Here is a 23,354-nt window from a genome sequence, read left to right on the forward strand (position 1 = left end):
TAAATAATGTGTAGGTATTATGCTTAACATGCAGAATCACTAGTATGACAGTTACAGTGTGTTAAAGAGTGGATGTTTCCTGTGGGACAGCCTAGCTCCAGCAGCAGTGTTGTCATCTGGTAACTGGAGAGCTGGTGGTTTGATTGGCTCTGCCAGGGAGCATGCCACAATGTTGTTCAGATAACTGGCAAGACAGCTAGCTATATGATTTGATGGAGCTTGGTCCCTGACCACAGCTGGAAAGCCTGGGATAATGATGGACTTTATGCTGTTTTAGAGGCTTGACCATCCTGACAGGAATAAAATGCCAAAGGAAACACTAAATGCACAAACTTCTTTGCCATGAAAATGGTCAAACTTAAAGATATTTAACATTTGCACACAATATCAGAATCTGATGACTTCCGTCTAAAAATGATCTGTATCAGGCCTCAACACTCTCCACAAATTAATCTGGGACCTCTGGGTGAGCTCTGTAAAAGGAGGCTGGAGGCAGCTTTTGCTATATCTGACTCCCCCACATACAACATCAAAATTGTATTTGTAATACTTTCCTTAAGAGAGAAGAAAAACAGTCCTAACTGTAACACAAACCTGGTCTGCTCCTTGTGTTTTTAATGTGTCCACATGTGGTGTTTTCTGTCTTTTAAAAGTGTCTTTAAATGTCTTATTTTGCTCGTTCTGTGAAGTGACTGTTCAGTGTGCCTGCCAGGTGCTTGTTTGAGCATCACCATCTGGAGAACGATATCTGTGTATGCCAAGGTGTATGATGGAAATGACAATAAAACTGAACTGAACTGAACTGAACACTCAAAACATGATAAATCAAGTATTAATTAGATAAAATGTGTTGGGTGTTGAAGCAGGATCTTAATACTGCATAGCAGAACAAAGTGATGTAGTTTTCAATTTTTGGCATCTACAGCAAACAATCTTTAATAACCAAAGACTGACAGCCACAGTTGGAACAGTAATTTTCAACATTCACAATCCCAGATCATTAAATAGCAGTCTAAAATGAAATTCCAGAGTCTAGTCTCCCATCAAAACTACACACTGTCTCCAAGGCCGACCATCCTCTTTCCAGATGCATCATGTCCACACAAAGGTCCTGTCCCCATGTCAGGAGTCTCAGTATGTAGCTTCATCCATATTGTCATCACTGTCTACTCCAAAGTCCTCTCCATTGTCAAAGTAAGACATGATATAGTCTGTTTCCTGGAAAATAATTGGAAGCAGAAATAAAACGTTACAAAGTCCCAGCCTTTGCCAACTTTTATAGTGGCGTCAACTGTCAATAACCAAAATATCTGTATCACACTTCATTATTGTTACATTTAATACTGAATAGTTGATATTTTCACTAAATGTGCTCTGCATGCTGAAATTCTACCTCAATGACACCATGATGGAATAGTTAGAAGATGGAATACCTTAAATGTTCTGAGAATTTTGGCCTTTTGATACATGGTGACAAAGTGATACTACATGTTCACTTAAAGATGACTGACAGACAAAGGTAACCTATTTCAGCAAATCACACTGAAAAATCACACCACCACCATTTATTAGAGACAGAAATGCAATTTCTTTGTGTGGAATTAAAAAGTCCATCCTGTCACTGTGCTCTCATGAGGCTGAAACACTTTTGGTTAGCCTGTCTGAGTAGCTGCCCCATTGGATTAATTATTGCTTCATTGCCTTATTTCCTCATCTGTGCTTTGAGTTTTTTGGACTTATTTATGGGTCTCTGTCCTCATTTGTCTGTTGTTGCTGTGATTTAACTTGTCAGCCTGTAAATGAATCAAAGAATTCTGACAATAACCTTGTGACTCTTGATTTCCATTCAAATAAAAAAGGGTGTTGGAGTAGTTGACCCTTATCTGGTGGCGTTGCCATAATATTATTCAATAAGTTCATTAACAACAATGCAACAAGTTAGGATTAGCTGGCTGGAGAGTCTTAAGTCATTTGGCGGGATGATAAAGACAGGGCCTACTAACTTTTTTTCCACACAAGAATATTTCATTTCTCTTTCTTGACAATAGATTAGTAATTGCAAAGCATGATTTTGAAGTGTTATGTGACACCTTGTGTTACCTTAATCTATCACTATTATTGAAATAAAGAGTGGATGGCACTGTAAAAAGACTGGAGCAGAGTGTGACTCCTGACTGCAGCAGTCACAGTCAAACAGCTGAAAAACTGTCACCATGTCTTCTAGCTCACCTCAAGTGCCAAATACACAGATATTTCACTCCCACAGACGCCACACATGGACGCCAGGCCAACAACTAAATACAGTCGTTATTCTGGGACACTGCTTCAAGTTTTTACTTGTCTGCTCTGGTACTGTAGTTGTATCAAACCTCTAAGATAAGATAAGATAAGATAAGATATTCCTTTATTAGTCCCACAGTGGGGGAATTTCCAGCATTACAGTAGCAAAGTGGATAGCAAAATATGAAGCAAATTTACATTATAAACAGATAATAAATAGCAGCAAGCAATATACACTATAAACAAGGAATATAGAAAAATAGAAATATGAACAATTTAAACAGCCGAAAATAACCTAAACGCTTTAGAACCTAAAAGTCAAAACTTAAAGTCAAATCAAGACAACTAGTCTTTCTTAAGAGCCCTGAGCCTGATATTTGTGGAGGTTATGACATGAGATTATGTTGATTATTACGATTTGGCTCTGTTACAATACATACTAACATCCTGGTTCTCCTTACCTCCTCCACCTCCTCTTCATCCAACTCCTCTTCCTGTTCCTGCTCCTCCTCTTCATTTGTTTTCTTTTTCTCCTCATCCTCCTCATCCTCAGAGTTCACTATCTCTTCTTTCTTTTCCAAAAACTGTTGGAGGATTTAAGAACAAAACACAGTCAACAAAATGTGACCACATGACAACTGTGTCAGTTGCTGTGTTAGCATGCACTGACCTCTAGCTTGGACAAGACCTCCTCTTTCCCACTGGTGGTTGTTTTGGTTCCTTTAAGCTGAGGTAAAACTGCTTGGAGAAAATAAGTAAAGGAAATAAAACGTATGTCTTTATTTCATTATCAACATCATCAGACAGAGTCCCAACGTAATACTAGTAATATTTCATAATGTGGCAATTTCCTTACATCTGACACCATAAGACAAGGAGGCCACTGATCACTGGCAACAGTTGCAATGTCACTAAAATGTCACATAGACATTCTAGAGCACCAAGATGATAGCAGAAAGAAATTTCCCACCTTTTTTCTGAGACTTTCTCACTTTGATGCAAAGCTCATTAGGTAACCTGCTCCAGTCTACAAGAGAAAATATATTAAAAGATTACTATCATATAATTATTAGTGAGTCCCAAAATGTTTCAGTCCCTGTGTGGTGTCTCATGCCGGCTCACAGTAAGGCCTCCTCACCTGGCCTCCAGTCCATAATACTGTCTCTGGCCTCATCTCTGTGGTATTTGTCAGAGTAGCGAAGGACATCTGCAAACAACAAAACCACTGCCCTCAGCACGGAACAAGACAACAAAACTGAATTCATCTAAAAAAGAAAAAACCTCCTGCACTATGTGAAACTAAAACTAGTGTGTGCTTCATGGAGACTTTTGTGGGAAAACACCTTCAACAGTTTCCCACTGGGATCTGACATCCCCTGAGCTTGCCTCATTGCCCCTGAACTTCCTGACTGGCTTGTAGAGTCTCTCATGCCCTGTGTGACGGCCAAAGCAGGGCCATCATTTGGAATCCTATGTGGTAAGTGGGACCCTCACAGACCTGGACTATGCTGATGGTGTAGCCTTGCAGGGTTAGCACAGCCTCTCACAGACAAGCTTGACCTCTTTGACATGATCTCCATGAGATGACTCAAGAAACTCCACTGGACCCATCATCATTCAGGCCCGAACCAGAAGGATACCTGCGGCTGTTCTTGCTGGCTGGCCATGTCTGAGTTTACAATCAAAGAAGTAGACAACAGCACCCTCTGGTGGAACAGCTAAGTTACATATTGCACCTTAAAGTCAGCTGTTTTCAAAGTGGGATCCATGGACCCCTACAGGTCCTCAAGGGTCTTCAGCAAAATGACAAATAGCTGCACAGCTGCATAGTTTCAACAGCTGCATTAAGGACCAGAAATTGGAGCCAGGATCACTAATCTGACCTTTAAATATATCATTTTAATCGTTAGAAGTTTCATTGCCATTTGTTCATTTTCTGGTACTTTGATAAAATGACTGAACATCAGATCAGTGATACTGGATTTAAATGACATTTCTTGTGTCTAAATGCTGTGAAAACAATACCTCTTGATATAAGGGTCCCTATATGCAAAATTATTTCAAACTGGGACCTGGGAATTCCTAAAAGTCAACCTGAGGGTCCAGCACATGAAGAAGATGGAGAGCCACTGCTGGACTGATGAAACAGAACAGGTGACAAGCTTAGCACTTTTTAAAATCGATCCAACCAATCAACTCTTTGCTCCAGGTAATAAGATAAAAGTGGTTGAAGCGCAGACTCACACTGTAATATTTCCTCTAATAATTTCTACTTCATATGAATTTTATTTTATTACATGTACAATGCAGTTCAGAAGCCAATCAAACTGAACATAATGTTAGCCCCACTGAATGCGCTGACCAGGTGCTTCATCTTTTTCATCGCCGTCAGCTGCTAGTTTGAGCAGCAAAGCTCAAGATGAACAAAGGTTTTGGCTGCTTGTGGGACACCACATCTATCCCTATCAGAGAGCACTATCAGGGTGCTTTTTCTGTCTACTTATGCAAGCTGGCACTGTCTGCTCCCAAAAGCAGCCACGTGTCCCAATAACTGGCTTTCTCTCCTTTTCTACTGGTGTCAAATCTGATCATTCTGTCATGATTATTCTTTTTGAAAGGCAGAATGAGTAGGATTTTCCTTAAAATGTATAGATTCATACAATAATCCCTCTCCATCATCGCTTATGACCCTGTAAGTGTGTATTGGTGTGTGTACTCGCAGAGACCCTGCTGTGTTCAGGACAAGTCCCAGAGTCCAGACCCACAGTCCAGAGGCTGTGGAGCTCCATGCCAAAAACACTGAGCAGTGCCACATCAACAGCACAACATCCAATAGGAAGCTATGAAAATCACAGACACAGGAAAAAGGAAACCTAGTGATGAGAAACACCAAGAGGACAAAGTTGTTTCCACAACAAGAGTGGCTTTCACCCACTGCTGAGCACTGAGGGAGAGGATGAGGATAAAGAGGTAAGTTTGTTTTCCTGGGATGGTGACAGAATGAATGCAGTCGCCATCGAAGGAAACTAAACTTTTGGCTGCTGTTCAGCTTAGCCAGACAGGAGGGTCCAGCTTTGAATGTTGTGTTTACAAACTGCAGCCGACAAATCCTACTCATTCAGGCTTTATGTTCATGTTCCTTAAAGCTGTCAGCTACCTGCTTCATCCAGATGTCAAATAATAATAACTCAGAATGAGGATTGAAATGAGAATTTCACTTTTACAAAGGTATTATTTTCAGCCAAAACAGAGAGCCTACTTTATTCATCAGTAATTTTCAATGAAATGATGATGCTTTTATAGGCTTATTCTTCTTATTTCAAAGAGTTTGATCAATTGTATAACACTGTTTGTTTAATGGATTTGAACTGATTGAAACTGTTGTAACTCACTTAGCAGTTTTAAATACACATTTCCAAACAAATTGATCGTGTGTTGTTTTTAGTTGAAGCTTTGAGGCATTTTTTTAAACCTCTGAAGAGTTGAGTTCCCTTCGGGGGAGGGAATATTTTTAGGGAAGTCTTGGTTAAAAGTTTGGGTACCACTGCTCTAACCACTGCTCTGTAAACTTGGTCTGTATTTTCTGGGAGGAAAAAAATAAGCCAATTCATAGTCTTTCCAGGCTATGAATCAATAAGATTTCATCAGGTAGGGAAAAAAACATATTGTGTGCTAATCAGTGTACTTACAATAACCTGCCCACTTTGTCACACTGAAGCCTGCTGTATTTTACAGAGCAAGTCCACACTCACTAACATACACTACTCACAAAGAGTTAGGGATATTCAGCTTTCAGGTGAAATTTCAGGATGAACCTAAAATGCATTCTAACCTTTACAGGTGAACTTAATGTGACCTTCTGTAAACTTTTGAATGCACATGTCCAACTGTTCAATGTTTCAGTACTTTTTGCACAAGTTGCTGTTCTCTAACAAGGAGCTTAACGGCAAAATTCACATCAGGTGTTTGATGCTCCAGCTCATCGAGGTCGTATCATTAGGGAACGGCTGCTGGAGACTGGGGTACCTCAGATGGAGTGGCCTGCACTTTCTCCAGACCTGCATCCCATAGAAAACCTATGGGATCAGCTGAGTCGCCGTGTAGAGGCTCGGAGCTCTGTACCCCAGAACCTCAATGTCCTGAGGGCCGCCCTTCAAGAAGAGTGGGATGCCATGCCTCAGCAGACAATAAGTCGACTTGTGAACAGCATGAGACGTTGTGGTCAAGCTGTAATTGATGCTCAAGGGCACATGACAAGTTATTGACACTGACATTTTTTGTTGTGGTATACCCACCACTGTTGTTGGCTTTTGTTTCAAGAAATTGTTTGAGATGAGGAAATCACCAGTGTATGCTTCTACTTAAATGCCCTACTTTCATGATATAATATCACTGTAGCGTGAACTTTTCATATTTTCCATAAATTTCACCCAAAAGCCAAATATCCCTAACTTTTTGTGAGTAGTGTATGTCTGAAAATCTCTGCTGCACTCTTCTCATTTTCATCAGGCATCACTTGCAAAGTAGCTGCTGCGACATTACTGACTAGGTATGGTCAGAGATACAATATGCCTGAAGTGTTCAGTCCCTACAGAATGTGTGTGTGTGTGTGTGAGAGCTGGCCACCACAGAGTCAGAGAGAGTTCACTTTCACCTGCTGTCAGCTGGACACGCACCTCTTCTGGCTGCACTCTGTCTGATGTAGTAGGGCAGGTTTTTGGTGGCGGCTCTCAGCTCCTGTTTCAGAGCCAGCATGTATTCCACCTCCTCTCCAGTCTGCAGGGGCACTGGCTGAAAAGTCATGGGCTGGTGAAGAAGGAAACAATATAGGGGCATCACATAAGAAAAGATATTTATATTCATTTCCAATGAAAGCACAAGTATTGAACTGATACAGTAACTGCTCTGTGGACAACCTTGAAACCTCAGAACATTTCCAAAGGTCTGAACTTGATATCTCTAGCAGCTCATACTATGTGAGAGCCAAATGGGCCTTCCTACTGGGAACAAGGGCGAAGGCTGGAGGCTGCTTGGGGGCAAAGCTTCTCCTCGACCGATCCCCAGATTTTCCAGGCTGAAGGTCATGTTGCTTCTTCCTCGCCCTCTGCCACCTCTGCCTGCCATGATGGACAACCTGGGAACAAAACCAATGCACAGGAATGAAACATACACAGGTACAGAGGCCTTGACTGTTTGTAACGCTGCAGCTCAGACCTGATCCACCTGCCACATCTGGTCCTGTTTAAAGAGCCAAAAGGGGATTTCTCCACAGCCTCCAGCAGCTTCACTGAGGAAACTGCACCACAGAAATAACATGTGAAATCAGGCAGCAGGCTTTTTATAATATGCTCCAATGTCAAGGCAACAACATCCCAATAAGGTTATATTTTACTGTTGTCTTTCTGGAAACAATCTTAACTGCTTACTTTTCCATTTTGGGGATTTTCTTTATATCATCTCGATTCCTCATTTTCTCCACAGACTCTCACTTGTCCAACCAGTGACCTTTCCTCACTGTCCTGACTTGTAATGAAGCAATTATTAGGAAGCCTATGGAAGCTGATATTTTGAGCTCCCTCTGTTGCTCTATTTAAACAACAAATGAAATATCACAGGTTCAAACATCTATTCTTACACTACTCACAAAAAGTTAGGGATATTCGGCTTTCGGGTGAAATTTCAGGATGAACCTAAAATGCATTCTAACCTTTACAGGTGAACTTAATGTGACCTTCTGTAAACTTTTGAATGCACATGTCCAACTGTTCAGTGTTTCAGTACTTTTTGCACAAGTTGCTGTTCTCTAACAAGGAGTTTAACGGCAAAATTCACATCAGGTGTTTGATGCTCCAGCTCATCGAGGTCGTATCATTAGGGAACGGCTGCTGGAGACTGGGGTACCTCAAATGGAGTGGCCTGCACTTTCTCAGACCTGAATCCCATAGAAAACCTATGGGAACAGCTGAGTCGCCGTGTAGAGGCTCGGAGCTCTGTACCCCAGAACCTCAATGTCCTGAGGGCCGCCCTTCAAGAAGAGTGGGATGCCATGCCTCAGCAGACAATAAGTCGACTTGTGAACAGCATGAGACGTCGTTGTCAAGCTGTAATTGATGCTCAAGGGCACATGACAAGTTATTGACACTGACATTTTTTGTTGTGGTATATCCACCACTGTTGTTGGCTTTTGTTTCAAGAAATTGTTTGAGATGAGGAAATCACCAGTGTATGCTTCTACTTAAATGCCCTACTTTCATGATATAATATCACTGTAGCGTGAACTTCTTACATTTTCCATAAATTTCACTCGAAAGCCAAATATCCCTAACTTTTTGTGAGTAGTGTATGTGGTTTGTATGAATTCCAAAACAGCAGACCTTTATCAGAGCAGCCACTTTGTAAATGGAATAGCAGGTAAACACAAATAATGTGAACGGTTCTTGTTGATAAGAGTTCGGCTCCATTTAAGTGGAGGAGAGACCCTCAGTTCCACCTGAATCAACAGATCCTCAATTAATGTCATTATTACTTGTTTACCTGCTACTTGGTGTTGAACTGTCTGTTGTGAAAAAGGTCTATCAGCAAATATCGGGAAAAAGCAACTCAGTGTTAGCATCCAGCAGTTAGAAACATGGGAGCACAATGAAGCAGAAGTTTACATGGAGCAGAAATGAAATCTATACAAAGTACTCAGACCCCCTTCACTTTTTTCACTTTTATGTTCATCCTGATGCTACAATCCTTTGAATTCATTTGTTCTCATTAATCTACACTCAGTACCCAATAATGACAAAGTGAAAATCGAATTTTAGAATTTTTTGTAAATTTATTAACAAGGAAAAACTGAATATCACACAGACATAAGTATTCAGACCCTTTGCAACAACACTTGAAATTTAGCTCAGGTGCCTCCCATTTCTCTTGATCATTGCTGAGATGTTTCTACGCCTCGACTAGAGTCCAACTGTGGTAAATGAAATTGATTTGGATATGATTTGGAAAGGCACACTCCTCTCTATAGAAGGCCTCACAGCTGACGATGCATATCAGAGCACAAACCAAGCCATGAGGTCAGAAGAACTGCCTGCAGAGCTCAGAGACAGGACTGATGCAAGGCAAGCTCACACTGAACAGGTTTGGCACAGCCAGGACTCTTCCAGGAGCTGCTCGCCTCCTGCTCTTCTGCTCCACTGATCAAACTGCCTGCTCGGTGTCCGGTGCGCTCCGGCCTGACCGGGCAGCTGTCAGGGGAACGAAGCGGCACGAGCTTACCACACAGCTTCCTGCCTCCTCTTCCTCTTCGGTGCTCGGCAGGGTAGACGCTCTCGGCGTGTTGCTGCCCCCCTCTGGTCAGTGGTGGAAGGTGCTTAGCCGGCTTCAACGTGCTTAGCTCGCGTACATCCGCGGACACGCTCCCGTGCCGTGGAAACAGCCCACTGCTTCTTCCTCTGTTTGTTGGTGGTGGTTTTGCTTGTGTCCGAGCTCAAGAGGTGGAGCGTTATCTCTCGCAGGATATAATAACACGTTCTCCGGTCCTTCCAGCGCTGCCACAGTCACTCGACACATCTGAGTGCCACCACACACCGGAAAAGCAGGACGGTTGACAGGGGCGACTTCCGTCAACATGTGTGTGAGAAGCTCGCGCTGCGCCGGCCTCTGGCCGCACATGGCTCCGGCGTGGCGCTGGAAGGGTTAGTCTGAGCAACACAGCTGCAGTAATGGCTTTATCTCAGCAGTGTCGCAGACTGCCATTCTGTAGGGGGAAAAAGATTTTAACATTTTTTGGGGCGCAATTTGATGACGTCTTGTTGCTAAAGGATGAATGAACATGGTAGGTTTGGCGCCCCCTGTCGTTACTAATCACAGCCGTGACAAATGTAACACTGATGCCATGTTAAACTTGTTACATAAATGCAGAATTACAGACGTTACCCCCACAGTTTTTGGTATGAATTTAAATAATATATATAGAGACTCAAACTTCTACACACCAAAAAAATAATAAAACTGTAAAGTAACTGTAAAATAACTCAGATCTACCCTAAAGACAGTCTAATTATATGAATCTAACACAAGATTTCCAGCAGATGGGCACTTATGTTCTCTCCTCTTTCTATTTTCATTTTTTTTAAAAATCATTTTAATTTCTTTTTCTTACTGCTATTTTTGTTGTTGCTCTGTTGAGTTTGTTCGTTTTTCCTTTGTCTATTTAGTCATGAAAGAAACAGTTGTCTACAATGATTAACTTTTAATCATTGCAACAAAGCAATAAAAAGTGCTGGATTGTTTGATAAGCATTAGGGGGACACTCTGGGTCCTGTGTGCTCCTGTGTGCTTCAGGGCACAGCTAACAGGGAACAGAAGAGGGCTTTTCAAACTATGGCTCCTGATCCACTTGGTGGGTCCCAGCATGGAGTTGTGGGTCGTGCAGGCTGCAGTGACATGGTACAATAGATAGATAGATATACTTTATTGATCCCAACCAGGGAAATTCTGGAAAGAGTTTGACTGCGATTTTAAAATCTAAACTGCTACACCAAATGAAAATCTGCTCAAAGACCGCAGTGTCTTGAGAAGCTTCATGAATCGGCCCACCATGACGACACACTGAGCCGGCCGCTCAGGGAGCAGTGAACATGTTCAGCTGCCCCTCGGCCAGAGATACAGCGCTCCACGTCGTGACAGGGTCAGCCTGCAGCTCTCTTTCACGTGTCGGTCAGTCCTCAAGTTAAATGAAGAATGCAGTCCCAGATCCAGTGTCCGCTGAAGCACCCTGACATCTGCACAGACCTTTGTCCTCAGCCATTATAAGCTGATGGAAATTGATACATTTTTTTTGTTTCCTGTCCTCATGTCATTGTTATGATGTGCAATATAAATGGAGCTGCTGTTGATGCATGAAAACTTTCAGCCCTGGCTGACAAAGTATTATTTATAAATCAACCAATCAATAATGCTACGTGTCCCAGTGTCTACATGCAGCAGAGGCTGCTGCAGCTCAGCTGAGCATGGCGCCCTGTGAGAGGAATGATGACTTGCAGCCTTAAGCATGTGATTTTATTGCATGTGGAGGAGCAGACATGTAACTGCTGATGTCACCATTTCTCTGTGTAATACTTAGATAAGTGTAGGACTTGACAACGATTCAACAGTACAGTACCCCTGTGTATATATGGTGGCTATAGGTAGACTTTTTTTTTTCTTTTACATGAGCTCAGTGTCCAGGGGTGCCACCAGGGATTTTGGGCCCCATGAAAAGAAATCTTATTGGGCCCTTGTATAGGAGGCCAATAGGCAAACCTTTTTATTTCAGGCCTTTCAAGGGCCCCCTCCCCCATTGTGGCCCTGGGTAATCAGTCCCACTTTTCCCCCCACTATGACGCCCCTGTCAGTGTCTTACTTGTGAATTTATTTTGTAGGATTAATGCACATAGTTAGACATAATGCAGTGCTTTTTATATTTATATTATTTATATTTCTGTATTTCTTATTTCTTTTTCTATTTCTTATAATTTAACTCTTGAGAATTGAGCAACTGCATCTGACCCGATTTTCTCTTGGGGATCAATTAAGTATTTCTGATTCAGGTTTATTTTTGTTTTAAAACTAAATATGATCAATTTGATGCCAGCGCCTTTTAGTTGAACAAATTTAAATGACATGTAATATCATTTAAAATTCCATTCCTGAAGACAAATATGTTGTCTGAAGTTTCATTCTTTCTGAATCAAAATCCGACATTTGCAAAAGCCAGTGTTGCCTACAGAGTGCATCAGCCTCCAGGTGTGAGGTTTTGACTGATATCTGAAAAATAAAAGTTTATAGATGAGTACAACTTGAGATACCTCTTTTTGCAAATTAACTCTTATGATCACTCATAAAGACTTAAGGATCATTAGGATGAACCCTAATGAGGGATATGTGTGCACTGAAAGCTTGACTAGAGTGGAACAGAACGGAGCAGAAAACACATGAGGACATCTTCAGATTTGCAGCAGCTCAGATGACAAAGCAGTTGTAGTGCGCCTCTAGACCAAGAGGCTTAAAAAAAAAGTCACGCTTCCAAGAAAATTGTTTCAACCTTTATTAAACATAGCTTGCAAGAGATAAATATTACAAAGTTATTTCCTCCAAAATTAGCTTATTTTTTCAGTCAATGCATAATTGTTATCAATCAACTGGCAGTATTCAAACAGCATTATTATTTTTCTTTTCCTTTTTCTTTTTTTTTTTTTTTTTTGAAGACAGTTAAATATCAAGGATGTGCAAAAGGTCAGGATTGATGTTCAGAAGTGAAACTAAACCAAAGACTTGGATTATTCTCAGGTCAAATTCAATTTAATCATGTCACTCGTTCCCCTGATGTTCATGTGCGACATCGTCAACATTATGCAAAAACAAAGTATTCTACAGTGAACTTTAAAATTTATAAAATGATTTTGCAATTAAATGTTCCCTGCGTTAGCAACAGCTAATATTATAAGAGAAAGTTCTAGCAGTAGAGGAACATACAGGTTGTATGTTGATTTTACGAGGAAATGTGATCATCGCTCCAGATCAGGATTTTCAGACAGGTGAGGCATTTCTGCACACCTCCACCTTCTGAAAGCTTACCGCTCCCCCCGGCTGCATTTATGACGGCCAGTATTGATACAGATATATTTGGTCTGAAGCTGCTCATACAGACAATTTTCTGTATATTTTCATTTGACCATTTTCAGAAAAAAAAGATCATCAAAATTCCAATGATGCAGTGGTTCTTACAGAGTTTCATTGTTGTCTGGGTGGAAAAGGCATTTCTACCTTCAAGGGACACAAAAACTTTTGCTTTGATTAAAAAAAATCCAATTATTATTCAATTTAATTCATTAATTTAGTTTTTTGTTCAGGTTTTATTCAAATTCATTTTTTATAAAATTGTATTTTTTATTTAAATGTGTATTCTTTTTTTTTTATAAATCAAATTAAATTTTGATTCCAATTTTTATTCAATTAAATTTTTAGATTCCAATTTGTATTTATTTTTATTTCAAAATTTTTGCTCAAATTTTATTCAAGTTCATTTTTATTTTATCTGTTCATGTTCAAATTTTATTCCAAAACGTTATTCAAATTCAATTTTTAGATTCAATTTTTATTTTTATTTCAAATTTTGCTTGTTTTATTCAAATTAATTTTTATTGTATTACTTTGTATTCAAATGTGTTTTTTGAAAAATTCAAATTAAATTTTTGTTCACCAAAAGCATATACCGGTGTAACCGTAGCCATTTCTTCAGGAAGGCTTGCTAAATTGCGGACATGTGATTTGATAAAGGTGATGGAGTCATGTTACGCTCCATCGTCCACAAAGTTCCTCTGTAAGAAAGTGAAACATTACTGACGTTTCAATAGTCACACAGAGAAAAACAGAAATATTGAGAGGTGTAATGTCTGAGGTGTGAAGGGCTGCACAGTCCTGACTGTCAATCCTGTCGGTGAGCACTTTCCTGCAACCTCCGACCAGTTCAGCAACAGAAAGCAAAACTACATCCAGGGAGATTGCTTTGAGAAGAAAAGGGGACAGAGAATCCCGAACATTTTGCACATTTGTTTCACAATAATACACAGTGATCACAAAACGAAATGACAAGCTTCACAATATTCATGGCTTTTTGTTTGCTTTTCTACACAATATACAACCATTTAAATTTCAATTTCTTTTTTCAGTACAAGGGAGGAAAAAAGCGTATGTACAATAAGTCATTATTACTTCAAACCTAGCAAATATCGTGTCATTTTTATTTCATAGTCAATACATTTGTTTGTTTGTGTGTGTGTTTTTTTTTTTTTTAACTGCATTAGAAACAAAACAGAACTTAATTGAGACGTCAGCAAAAGAATGACGTTTGAAAATCCAAAAATTGATACTTGAAAAGAAACTGCAGTTGGAATACAAAGGTGTGTGGATGCATCGCTTTTCAGTCTGCAAAAGAGCAAGAGAGAGACAGGAGCTTTTTTTTTGTTTGTTTGTTTCAAAGTTCAGCTTGGTAGCAAAAGGAAATGAGTGAAACAAAGAGCTCAAATCAAAACATGAGGGGTAGCACAAATTTACCCCCAGTTTAAAAAAAAAAAAAAAATCATGAAAAATATATCTTCATCCAATGTCAACCATTCCACCAAACGGAAACTTGCTTACTGATTTTTTTTTTATATACATACAAAGCCAATGTTCTGTAAACTTCAATTGACATATTGCATGTATTCATCTAGTCCTAGGTAGTATCATCTAGTCTTGCCATTTGCTACTTCAGTGGGATTTGTAATCATCTGATCATTCTGACGCGTTCACTGACAGCTCTTGTGTTTGTCTTCCCGCACATCACAATGTGAAGAAGCCGAGCATGGCTGGAATAAACACCACCACCTACTGGGGACATGCTAAAGACATGGACAGGATGAGTGGACATGTGATCCACACAGATTTAGAGGCTTTCCAGTTGTTTGTCAAGCACGTCTGGCTCCATCATGGATGTCTAATCTGGAATCGTACCCCAAGCAGGCTAGAAACCCAGATTCCTGAAAAAGACTGTTGTCATCTCAGCAGCGTAAGAAGTTCAAGAGAATGGTGTGATGTGGTCGATTTGTTTCCCAATGTATTGATGTTGCATCGTATTCTGGACAGCGAAGCCCGAAATCCCTCACAGTTCCGTGATATTTGGTCTTATTCATTTGATCTGTCGCTGTTTTTATTCAAAGTTGCCATGGTTGTACTGTGCTATCTCTGTGTGGTTTTAAATGTGACCGAGCTGTTACCTCAACCTGCTTTATGCTGCTTTGTCTTGTCCTAATTTATGTTACTGACTCTTCTATGCTATGTTTTCGACTCTTTTATGCTTTTATCTTCTGTAAGGTGACCTTGGGTGACATGAAAGGCGCCTCCAAATAAAATGTATTATTATTATTATTATTTATTCCCAGTCCCCTCAATCTGACGACTGCGCATGTCATTTCCACATCCAAACACTGGATCCAATATGGGACGTTTGATTTGGGTTTGGGTCGTGTTGGCACCAAGACTAACCCTTTCTGGAACTTCACAATGTCAACAAGATGAGGGACAACACAGTCAGCCACCAACAAACTTTTTCTCTGACTGGATTTTTATTTGAGAACATGTTCAACTTCAACCTAGTGCCCTGTAGTCTTCAGCTTAAGACAATATAGATTTATAGCAGTGTATTCTTTTAATGTGGTGGATGGGCCAGGCACTAGCAGTGAAGATGACCATCTGTAGCTAGTCTAGTTAACATTAGCAGCTGATGTTAGTCATCACTGATTATTGTTGGTGATTCATTTGCTGTGGGCGGACAGGTTTTTTTTTTTTTTTTTTTTTTAAATCTTCTTGCAAGTGTCCATGTCGGTTACAATGGAACTCATGATGCATGAAGGTGGGAACATACAACAAAAAATGGACAGCTCCTAAAGGAACAGCCAGTCAGGAAAGAGTGGTTTAGATTTTAATTGATTTTTTAAATTGTCAAATATCACATCACATCACTTGCTTTTAAGCTGGAACACTTGGGCCAAAAAATGACCTTAAGAGAAGGCAAAGTGCATTAAAGACTGGACTTGGCCACCACTTTGTTTTGCTGGCTAAACAGAAACCGGATCAGATTTGCTGGTCACAGTTAATCACCAGTTCCCACACGGAAACAGAAGCAACACAGAAATGAAGACAGCCATGTGATCCAACGCCACGGCTGCTCGAGGGCTGAAGCTGCAGCCCTGCAGAGCGGCTGGCAGCAGGCTGTGGACCACCTGAGAGCCCTGTGGACCACCTGAGAGCCCCGTGGACCACCTGAGAGCCCTGTGGACCACCTGAGAGCCCTGTGGACCACCTGAGAGCCCGGTGGACCACCTGTGTCCACAGAGAGGGGACGCTCCTGGGCTCTGGCTAATCTGCACTGCCACATCAGTCATGCCACGATGGGGATGGACATGTTTGCACAACATAATTATTTATCAGTTTAAATGCAATTTAAAATGTTCTCATTTCATAAAAACAGTTCTTTCAAATTGACGTTTAATTGACTGGATGGCCATCCAATGAGTTGTCCAAAAAATGCTATTTTGATTAGTTCATTTTTTTTTTTTTGAAAACTCGTAGCTATACATCCTAAGCATGACATACAACGTCTTTGCCAACTCAAGAGGCAAGGCATGTGTTTTCAGAGAAATGCTATTGTCATAGAGCAGGCACATATGGTTCCAGAGGTAAAATTTCCACTCATATATGCCAAAGCAAATATCATAATTGGCTATAAAATATTAAGTGATCAAGGTCCACTTACTATCAGCTATGCCGTTGTTATACAATAGAATGTGCTACTCCAAAAGCCATTATTTATTCTCATTTCAACATCATCTTTAAGAGAGCAGCCTTATTCCCAGAGGCAATGCAGAGGTACTACATTACCCATAATTCTTTAAACACTTTACCAATCAAAGAGCTGTTGTCACAGGAACAGCATGTGTGTGTGTCTGACAGTCTACATGGAGAATTTTTTTTTTTTTTGGAGTAGTTCTTTCTGTCTTAAAACATAATATATACAGAGTCTTGCACCTTGCCTGAATAAAATATTTTTTTGTTCAAGTAATGTCATTATTCATGTTGATGGGGACTGGCGCCATTCAAGCCATAAAATTCCTGAAATACTTTTTTTTGACAAGTCTTAGGAGAAATGAATGGGAAATTTACTTCTGGAAGTGCTACGGAAAAAGTGGCCGTTCCCGTTCCATCTGTACTGCAGTGCCACCACACGTCCTCCTGCTCTGCTTTAGCAGGGACTCATGTGTCCTTTAGCCTCTGAGTCAGCATTTAGACCCAAACTTAACCTGTTGTGCTGATGGAGATTCTAGCCAAAGGGTCTAGGTCTTGGATCACATTTTGGTAAAGGATCCCCAATTGAGTTTGCTAAGAATGCACTCGGTCTCATCAAAGAGAAAAATCCACCATCCTGGTGCACAAATTGATTAAAAATGATGGGACAAAGTCTGGCTGTAAAACATCAGGCAAGCAGAGAGTCAAAGTAACTTAACAAAACCTAGCAACGACTAAACACTCTGAATTCCTTAGAGCTGATGAACTCTTGGTTCTCAAATGTCAAACCCGCACTGGGGTTAAAGGTCTCTTTTAGCCAGCTCAAATCCAGATTCACACTGAATCTTCACAAATAATAACAGAGGTAATACTGCACACTGAACACAGCTTCAAATGTCTCACCTACTGCAACCTCAAAGTCTATGAGTCCTGAAATGAATCAAAGTACTGCCTTTACATTAGAACTTGACATTGGAGATGGACTGAATCCATGTCCACACTTAAGCTAGGAAAATCCAAAAATGCCGTTTTGGCCTTCCATCCACACTGCAGTATGCAGCTGCTTTCCAAAAGCCCACTGAAATGATCCAGAACACATTACGTCCACGCGTGTGGGCCCACCCAGCTTCTCCACTACAACACAGAGGCACTCGCTAGATCACATGACAATCTTACTTCATTGTTTTCAGAAAGTTCAGCTTTCCCCGTCCACATGAAAACAGCAGGCCGGCATTCTCACATTTACACACTTTGGAGACCGCTTTGAAAAGAGTCTGTTTTCGTGGGTGGAAAACAGTCTTAGTGCTGATGGAAGGCTGAAACGGAGACAAGAAGATGCATTTTTAAATGTACCCAGCTTAGGCTGGATATGAGTTCTTTTTAGGGCTGATACTTATATTGTCGTATTAAAGTTACTGATACCTGATGTCTTGTGCAAACAGTCAACATCTGAAAATCTGTTGACTTTCAAAACAATTTCATGTCTTCATTTTATTGCAAAGGAGAGAGCCTCTGAAAATAATGATTTTTTAGGGTTAGTTGTTCCTTAAAGGAAAATGGTGGTGTTTTTTTCCTTCCTTTTTTTCTTTTTGTCAGTGCCAAGGGTTTAGGTCTCCCCTTTACTTTCCATTATTCCTGCTGATATTTACATATCAGCACAAGTGGAGATATCAGGGCTGGTTCTTCTCCATTCAGAAGAAGCCCCTTGATGCTATTCATTCATGTAAAGTATGAAAGATAAATTCCAGAGTTAGATAATCCATCACCGTAAACAATAAACCTTCATCTGGTTTGGTCACAATTTGTTTGGTCATTTCTTTTGTGTTTTCGTCTCAGTGCACACATTATGTTGCACTCTGCTTCCTGTCAATCACACTCAAAGGAAGAAACTGCGAGTCAAATTGCAATAATCCCTCAAAAACATGTCGTCTTACAAATTTTACTGTCACATTGTCTTTTTATTTAGCGTGTCTTTATGAGCTGGGACAGCAGTTCATTTTAAGCTGGGTTCGACACTGTAATATTTGCATTCTAAAGCGACGAAAAACGAGCAAATGCTAAAAATGTAATTACATATGGCATGCATTCCAAAATGAATGGGCAAAATGTAAGCTAGTTGTAAACAGTTAAATGGGCTAGAACTCTGAAGGACACTGGTAGTCTCCTTGAAGTCAGCGAGGCATCATCCTACCAATAGGATTGGTAGGAAAACTCTGTGGTACATTAATGCCTTAATCTGAGGATTATCTGAGGATTCATTGACAAAAACATTTTGCAATTAAATTCAATTGAATGAATTAACAAAATGTGCAAAGAAAATCAAATATCATCAGGTTTGCCAAACTGTTTTTACAGTATGTTGCTGTGTTCAGGAGGAACCTAAATCATATCGACCATGACCCACATGCCTGGCCGATATCTCATATTGAATCAAAGCCAATAGGGGCAAACCGATATCGGTCTAAACCTACTTCACATGATGGAAACCAGGACTTTGAAAGTTGACACTCTATTGATACATCCCACATTCACAAAGCTCGACACTGGAAAAGAAAATTAGGATAAAACCATGAAATAGCCATTAAAATACACCTTGACGCAATCTACAATACACACAATGATCTCTCCCCTGACTCTCTGGTAGACCATCAGATAGCATCCAGACCATAGGGATTCTGAATTGTAACATTCTTTTCCTTTTTTTTTTTTTTTAAAAAAAAAAAAAAAATGTTTTTCCAATTGGAAATATGAAAAGTGCTCCTCCAGAGTGAGGCAACTTGTGCGCATTGTTTGCACACAATGATTGATCCATGTCTCTCCCATAAAAGATATAATCCACATCCATTTCTTTTTTCTCTCAAGCTAGGCATCTATACATAATCCATATAGATATTTCAATAGTTTCTGTTTTTAGCTATGTTGATTATTATCGTCTCCGGAAGCTAATACCTCTCAGGTATGCCACCATTCCATTAGGAGACGCCGCAAAAAATGAAAGGGAGAGGGGGGGGAACAACAATCAGAAAACCCTACTACAACAAGAAAAGGAAAAAAAGATTTCTAGGTACAGAGTCTGTGGTTTGGGTGGCACAAAATGTACTCCCAACTTTAGATCTGAGTCCTCTCCATTTTTGCCAAGAACACACGGTGCCACAAAGAACTATTAGGTAAAAAGGGTTTAAGTCTCTGCATACTGGATAAGCGAAGGCATTAAGGGGTAACAAGAGACACTGGGGAGTCAGTGCCAGGTAGCGAGACGGATGAAACCAGGAGGGAAAATCACCTTGCTTATCTCTGAGTGGAGGGCATTGTCTCCCCTGCAAATACTGGATGAGCCGTCTCTGTAGATACCATCCTCCAGTCAGTCAGCACAGTGTTCCATCAAAGTCTGTCTCTTCCCTCCTTATTGGTCTCTCATCGCGCTGGTCCACTGAAGGTACAGTAGGGAATCTCAGTTGCTGGGTCTGTCAATCCTGCTTATTATGTCCCACGTACATCCATCTAGTAGCTGTGTTGAAATTCATCTGTTAGTCTGTAACAGGAGAGGCTGACATCTAAAAATGAGTCAACTAAAATCTGTTGATGGGCCAGCTTATTGAGTGGGAGCAGCAAAAAATGAGTTTTTCTAGGGCCGTGGTCAAATAGGATGCTGTTTTTTTTTGTTGTTGTTTTTTTTAAACATACCTGTGCCTTTTTCTGTTATCTTCAATGCTTTAGTGGCAACAGGCATGCATCTCCTCTTGATTACACACCTACACGCACACACCTTGCCTGTTGGAACAATTTGCTCCATGTGGAACATGTCTCCACTTTAGCTGCATTTCTTTCAGTATGATATATAATAAAGTGGGCTTTATCTCGGTGGAACTCATGATAACACTGTTGGTACTCTGCTCTCCCCAGTGCAGGCTTCTCATCCTCCTCTTTAAGAGTAAGCACATCACTAGCTTTCTCTTTTCTTCGATTATTTCCAACAGTGTTATACCCCTTGTTAGCAATTTTTAGCCAAATAACATAACTAACAAAGAACTGACAGCTTGCACGTTCTGAAACTTTGTATGGCATATCAGGGATGTCCCGAGCTGATATAAAAAAGTGGTCCTGGACTGATCCAGGCATTAAGTGATTGGGATTGGGTACAAAATGTTTGATCAAATTCCAATTGATGTAACTTCCTTCTGCTGCATATTTACAGCACCTGCCATAAAACCGAGCGCAACAAATCATCACACTGGTTTGACCGAGGAGGGGAGCATGCCTTTGAAATGCTGGCTGTGTGGAATTCTGTCACTTTGCAAAGTGAGGCAGCTTGACAGCTATGTGCAATGTTTGCAAGCACTTCTACAGGCAGTTAGGACAGAGCTTCATATAACACAATGGAGGTTCAGATTTTAAATAATGTAATATGTAATATAATAAAATTATATGTTAAATGCTTGTGAAAGGCATCTGATTGCAGTCACAAGAGATCCGACCCTGATACAGATTCACTACTCAGGCATTTCAATATAGAATTTTAATCAGTGTAAATAATAGTTTAATTAGCAAAAAAAGGTTTTTGCTAATTTTCAGGTTTTTTTTGTGAGCTGATGTTCAGGTATATTTTTGGGCTAATTTTTTGGTAATTTTTTTTTGTAGGCCCTAGTTTTTTTTATTTTATTTATTTATTTTTTTCAAATTATCCAATCTTGTTTTTTTTGTTTTTGATTTTGTTTTTTTTTTGCTAATTTGCACATTACCTTTTTCCATGTTTTTGAAAAAAAAAGCTCACGTTTCAAAGGGTTAAATAATGTTTACCTGTTTGTAAACACTGTTTAACCCTTGTGTTTGTAATGTTTGTAATGGTGTTCAGTAAAGACTATTAAATGACAAAGCCATGATTTAAGTCAAAACAACCTATATATATATATATATATATATATACACACACACACACACACACACACACACTTACGTGTACATATGTATGTGTATATCTCTATCGATCAATCGATCGATAGATATACATATATAAAAACAGGTTGTTTTGAAATACTTCCTCTTCAGGACTTGGCATCTGCAGACACTAATTACTGAATGTCTTGGACTGAGGACAAAAAGGTTGATCGGGACATCCCCGTCTCCTAGCATCCACAATGGTATAACACTCACTGCACTGTCTACTAGTGAGCCTCCCAGCTGAGCACTGGATCTGAACAGAAAGGACTCCTATCTGATCACGGCCTAAAACGACCCTGCAATAGTTTGCCCTCCCTCCTCGAAAATAAATATGAGTGAAGGTAGAGAAACAAAAAATGGACACACACACTACTTAAGCATAACAAAAAAGCATAACATGAATAATAGTAACAGAAGCAAAAAAGGTAGTTGTAGTAATAATAATGGCACTACCAACAGCAATAATAATGGGATTTATACTTGTTAAACAATGCTGACAAAGAAGATTTGCTATAGTAAGAAAATTTGAGATGCTCTGACAGTTTACTGTGTTTGTCTGACTCGGGTTTTCATGGGTTGGTTTAAGGTAGGCACACGGACAGGCACTGCATGCGATGGGGGCGGGGGTTGGGGTTGGGGGTCGGGGGGGGGCTGGCTGGCTGAGATTGGAGTGCTTTAGTGAGGGGGCAAGAGGGCAGAAATGAGGTGACTTCTGAGGGGCAATAGGGGCTGGGTGGTGCTCATTTCTGTCCGGTGATGGACTGCGATATGGAGCGAGGAGGGATCATGTCCAAAAGGTACTCTCTCTGCCGGTCTGCTAAGCTGGAGCTCTTATGGGCTCCAACAGCCGCTGGATTCAGATAGGCAATATTTAATCCTGGAAGACAGAGAAAAACAAAGATGTATAAAGATGTTTAAAAACCACTACGCTCCTACATTGTCAACATTTTGCAGCTGTGACACAAATCAACAACGGCTCTTATCAACACCACATGGAAAAGGTATATCATTTTTCTAGCCAATAAAATTTGAATATTTGCACTGCCCGAATAAAAAAAAAAAAAAAAAAAAAATCACCATGTCAAATGTACACACACACACAGCAGAGTAATCTGCCTGCATAAATCCAACATTTTTTAAACCACAGGTTCATCCGCATCCACTCACAAGCAAAGGCCTTGCTGTCTTTTCACAGCAACCTCAGCAATCACAGGTCCGATCTTAGATCACACGACAATTACCTGTGAGGTCTGTGGTCAGACATGACATCAAACTTGTTTTCCCCATACAATGTTTAAAAGAGGAAGGGGAGCACTATTTATATGTCGTGTCAATCTCTCCTCTTGTTCTTGATTTTTCTTGATTGACAGTAGAACTCCTAACAGCTGGCAGTTAAAAGCGCTGCAGCTGCACATGCATTATGCAGACGTCATATTCCTCAGCACTCTTACAGCCCCCAGGAGTGGGAAATTTAATCTGAGAACACAGACAACACTGGTGGGAAATCTTCACCTCTGGCGTCTTCACAAAGTGGCTCAATAACATTTTGTTCTGTTGTTTCCTCTTTCTCCTCTGTTACAACCCATAGTGTTTCCCTTCATTGATCCCTGATTATGGAACGCAGAAGCTTGCAAGAGGTGATGTCAGTTGATGCATGGTAAATAATGATGCTGCTTGTAATGTTCAGATTCTAGACGGATTTATGTCCACACAGAACTGAAATCCCACAGCAGTGTGCCATAAGGCCACTTGAGCATACGGATTTTGTGACTGGATCT

General features: G+C 40.3%; 2 protein-coding genes across 5 annotated transcripts in view; both read right to left on the reverse strand.

Annotated features, from left to right (window-relative positions):
* Positions 1-320: 320 nt before the first annotated feature.
* Positions 321-10,000, reverse strand: LOC115367490 (DNA-directed RNA polymerase III subunit RPC7-like). Of its 3 annotated transcripts, none has more exons than XM_030063274.1 (8): positions 9,550-10,000; positions 7,282-7,414; positions 6,957-7,086; positions 3,419-3,487; positions 3,251-3,307; positions 2,951-3,021; positions 2,742-2,864; positions 321-1,218 (listed from the first exon to the last, which is right to left on the reverse strand). In XM_030063274.1, the coding sequence occupies exons 2-8, from the start codon at positions 7,402-7,404 to the stop codon at positions 1,132-1,134; spliced, it is 660 nt and encodes a 219-aa protein (XP_029919134.1). In that variant the 5' UTR covers positions 7,405-7,414; positions 9,550-10,000; the 3' UTR covers positions 321-1,131. The 3 variants fall into 3 exon arrangements, with proteins under 3 accessions (XP_029919134.1, XP_029919136.1, XP_029919135.1); XM_030063276.1 differs by having other exon boundaries at positions 2,951-3,018; positions 9,550-9,991; XM_030063275.1 differs by lacking the exon at positions 9,550-10,000 and adding an exon at positions 9,403-9,543.
* Positions 10,001-15,653: 5,653 nt separating this feature from the next.
* gatad2b (GATA zinc finger domain containing 2B) overlaps positions 15,654-23,354 on the reverse strand; it is a 68,120-nt gene continuing 60,419 nt past the window's right edge. The window contains exons 11-12 of one of the 2 annotated variants that reach the window (XR_003928920.1): positions 16,177-22,453; positions 15,654-16,096 (exon numbers count right to left, since the gene is read on the reverse strand). Coding sequence is in view for 1 of the 2 variants with exons in the window: in XM_030063236.1 (XP_029919096.1) it covers positions 22,317-22,453 (137 nt within the window). In the remaining variant the exon portion in view is untranslated. Of the gene's footprint in view, positions 22,454-23,354 lie in introns of both variants that reach the window. The other variant, XM_030063236.1, reaches the window with a different exon arrangement.

The sequence above is a fragment of the Myripristis murdjan genome, chromosome 11 (assembly GCF_902150065.1).
Source record: "Myripristis murdjan chromosome 11, fMyrMur1.1, whole genome shotgun sequence".
Taxonomy (NCBI): Eukaryota; Metazoa; Chordata; class Actinopteri; order Holocentriformes; family Holocentridae; genus Myripristis; species Myripristis murdjan.

What these genes read in the sequence shown, in the direction of transcription:
- LOC115367490 (XM_030063274.1), bottom strand. Translation starts at nt 7,404, where the DNA reads ATGGCAGGCAGAGGTGGCAGAGGGCGAGGAAGAAGCAACATGACCTTC. An exon ending in AGCCTTCGCCCTTGTTCCCA is followed by an intron (nt 7,087 to 7,281) that starts GTAGGAAGGCCC and finishes CTTCTTCACCAG; the next exon opens with CCCATGACTTTTCAGCCAGT. An exon ending in ATGAAGAGGAGGTGGAGGAG is followed by an intron (nt 1,219 to 2,741) that starts GTAAGGAGAACC and finishes ATTATTTTCCAG; the next exon opens with GAAACAGACTATATCATGTC.